We start from the raw sequence: 1,081 nt of genomic DNA on the forward strand, positions 1-1,081 counted from the left end.
GTTCTTCTACAATGTTTAGGCGTCACGTCAAAGTAACACGAGCATGAATGTCGGTATTCAAGGTTTCCCAGCAGCACACTGCATCTTAGTCAGATTTGGTTTTAATGTTGAGGCTGATTGCTGGATTTCATTCCATTTCATTCCCGTATGTCTGATTTGTTCCCTCAATGGCGGCACTGCTGAGATCTGCACCACACTGTATTCTTTCTGTTATCTCCAATAGTAACTGGTGGTTTGATCTGCAGCGCACACATTTGCAAGAGATTCTTTCATGCACCATGTAAAACCAAATGGCAACAAAAACTCTGGTAAAGTCTTAGAAGATTATTTCATTGTCTGAATTATGTGTCAAAAAAGCGATATATATATAAAAAAAACAAACATCAGTGGCAGCTTCCAGCGGTGACAGAGGTGTTGCTATCAGAGTGCCTCTCTTGTCATGTTCAAAGTTCCTCACTCGAGTCTGTGAGTGTCACTCGTGGAGGGTGGTCAGACCACAGAAACACCCTGCGTGGGGGAGTTGAGGGCCGTGAGCACGTCGGGCCTCTCGATACGAGCCAGCGCCGAGCACAGCAGTCCCAGGGTGGAGCCTTCTTTCTGGGCCCAGTTGGAGAGCAGTGTGTGAGCTGGAGCCTCTCCTCGCCCAAACAGGTCCAGCTGTTCGGGCTCGTAGCCCAACGCTGCCCCCAGGTGCCTCCAACCCCGACCGCTGCCCTCCTGCAGGAGGCGCTCCACCTCCTGCTGCCGGTGGGGGGGCAGGTTGATGTACAGACGGTTGTCCTGCTTGCTGTCTCTCTTGGTACCTGTGAAAACACAACCAGAATTAGCTTACCGTTTGGTTTTATCGACCCAAACATACAAACTAATACAACATATACATCGACAACAGCAATATTTCAAGTATATCTTTTATTTGTGAGAACTTGCACCATTTTTTTTAAATTTTAGAAACACCAAGTTCAATAATTAGGAACCTTCTTAGTCATTGTTCTTGTGTGAAAAATTGGGAACTTAAGGGTGACATGGCGCTTTCTTGTGGAAAACACAAAAGTAAATATGCAAACACAAAACAATGTGGGGG

At 46.4% G+C, this 1,081-nt stretch overlaps 1 protein-coding gene across 2 annotated transcripts in view; it reads right to left on the reverse strand.

The window, feature by feature from the left end:
* Positions 1 to 248: 248 nt before the first annotated feature.
* nradd (neurotrophin receptor associated death domain) overlaps positions 249 to 1,081 on the reverse strand; it is a 15,856-nt gene continuing 15,023 nt past the window's right edge. For both annotated transcript variants that reach the window (XM_008285673.1, XM_008285672.1), the window contains exon 6: positions 249 to 803. In XM_008285673.1, coding sequence (XP_008283895.1) covers positions 490 to 803 — 314 coding nt within the window. In that variant the 3' untranslated portion in view covers positions 249 to 489. The remainder of the gene's footprint in view (positions 804 to 1,081) is intronic.

This window comes from Stegastes partitus, unplaced genomic scaffold (assembly GCF_000690725.1).
Source record: "Stegastes partitus isolate 25-593 unplaced genomic scaffold, Stegastes_partitus-1.0.2 Scaffold413, whole genome shotgun sequence".
NCBI lineage: Eukaryota > Metazoa > Chordata > Actinopteri > Pomacentridae > Stegastes > Stegastes partitus.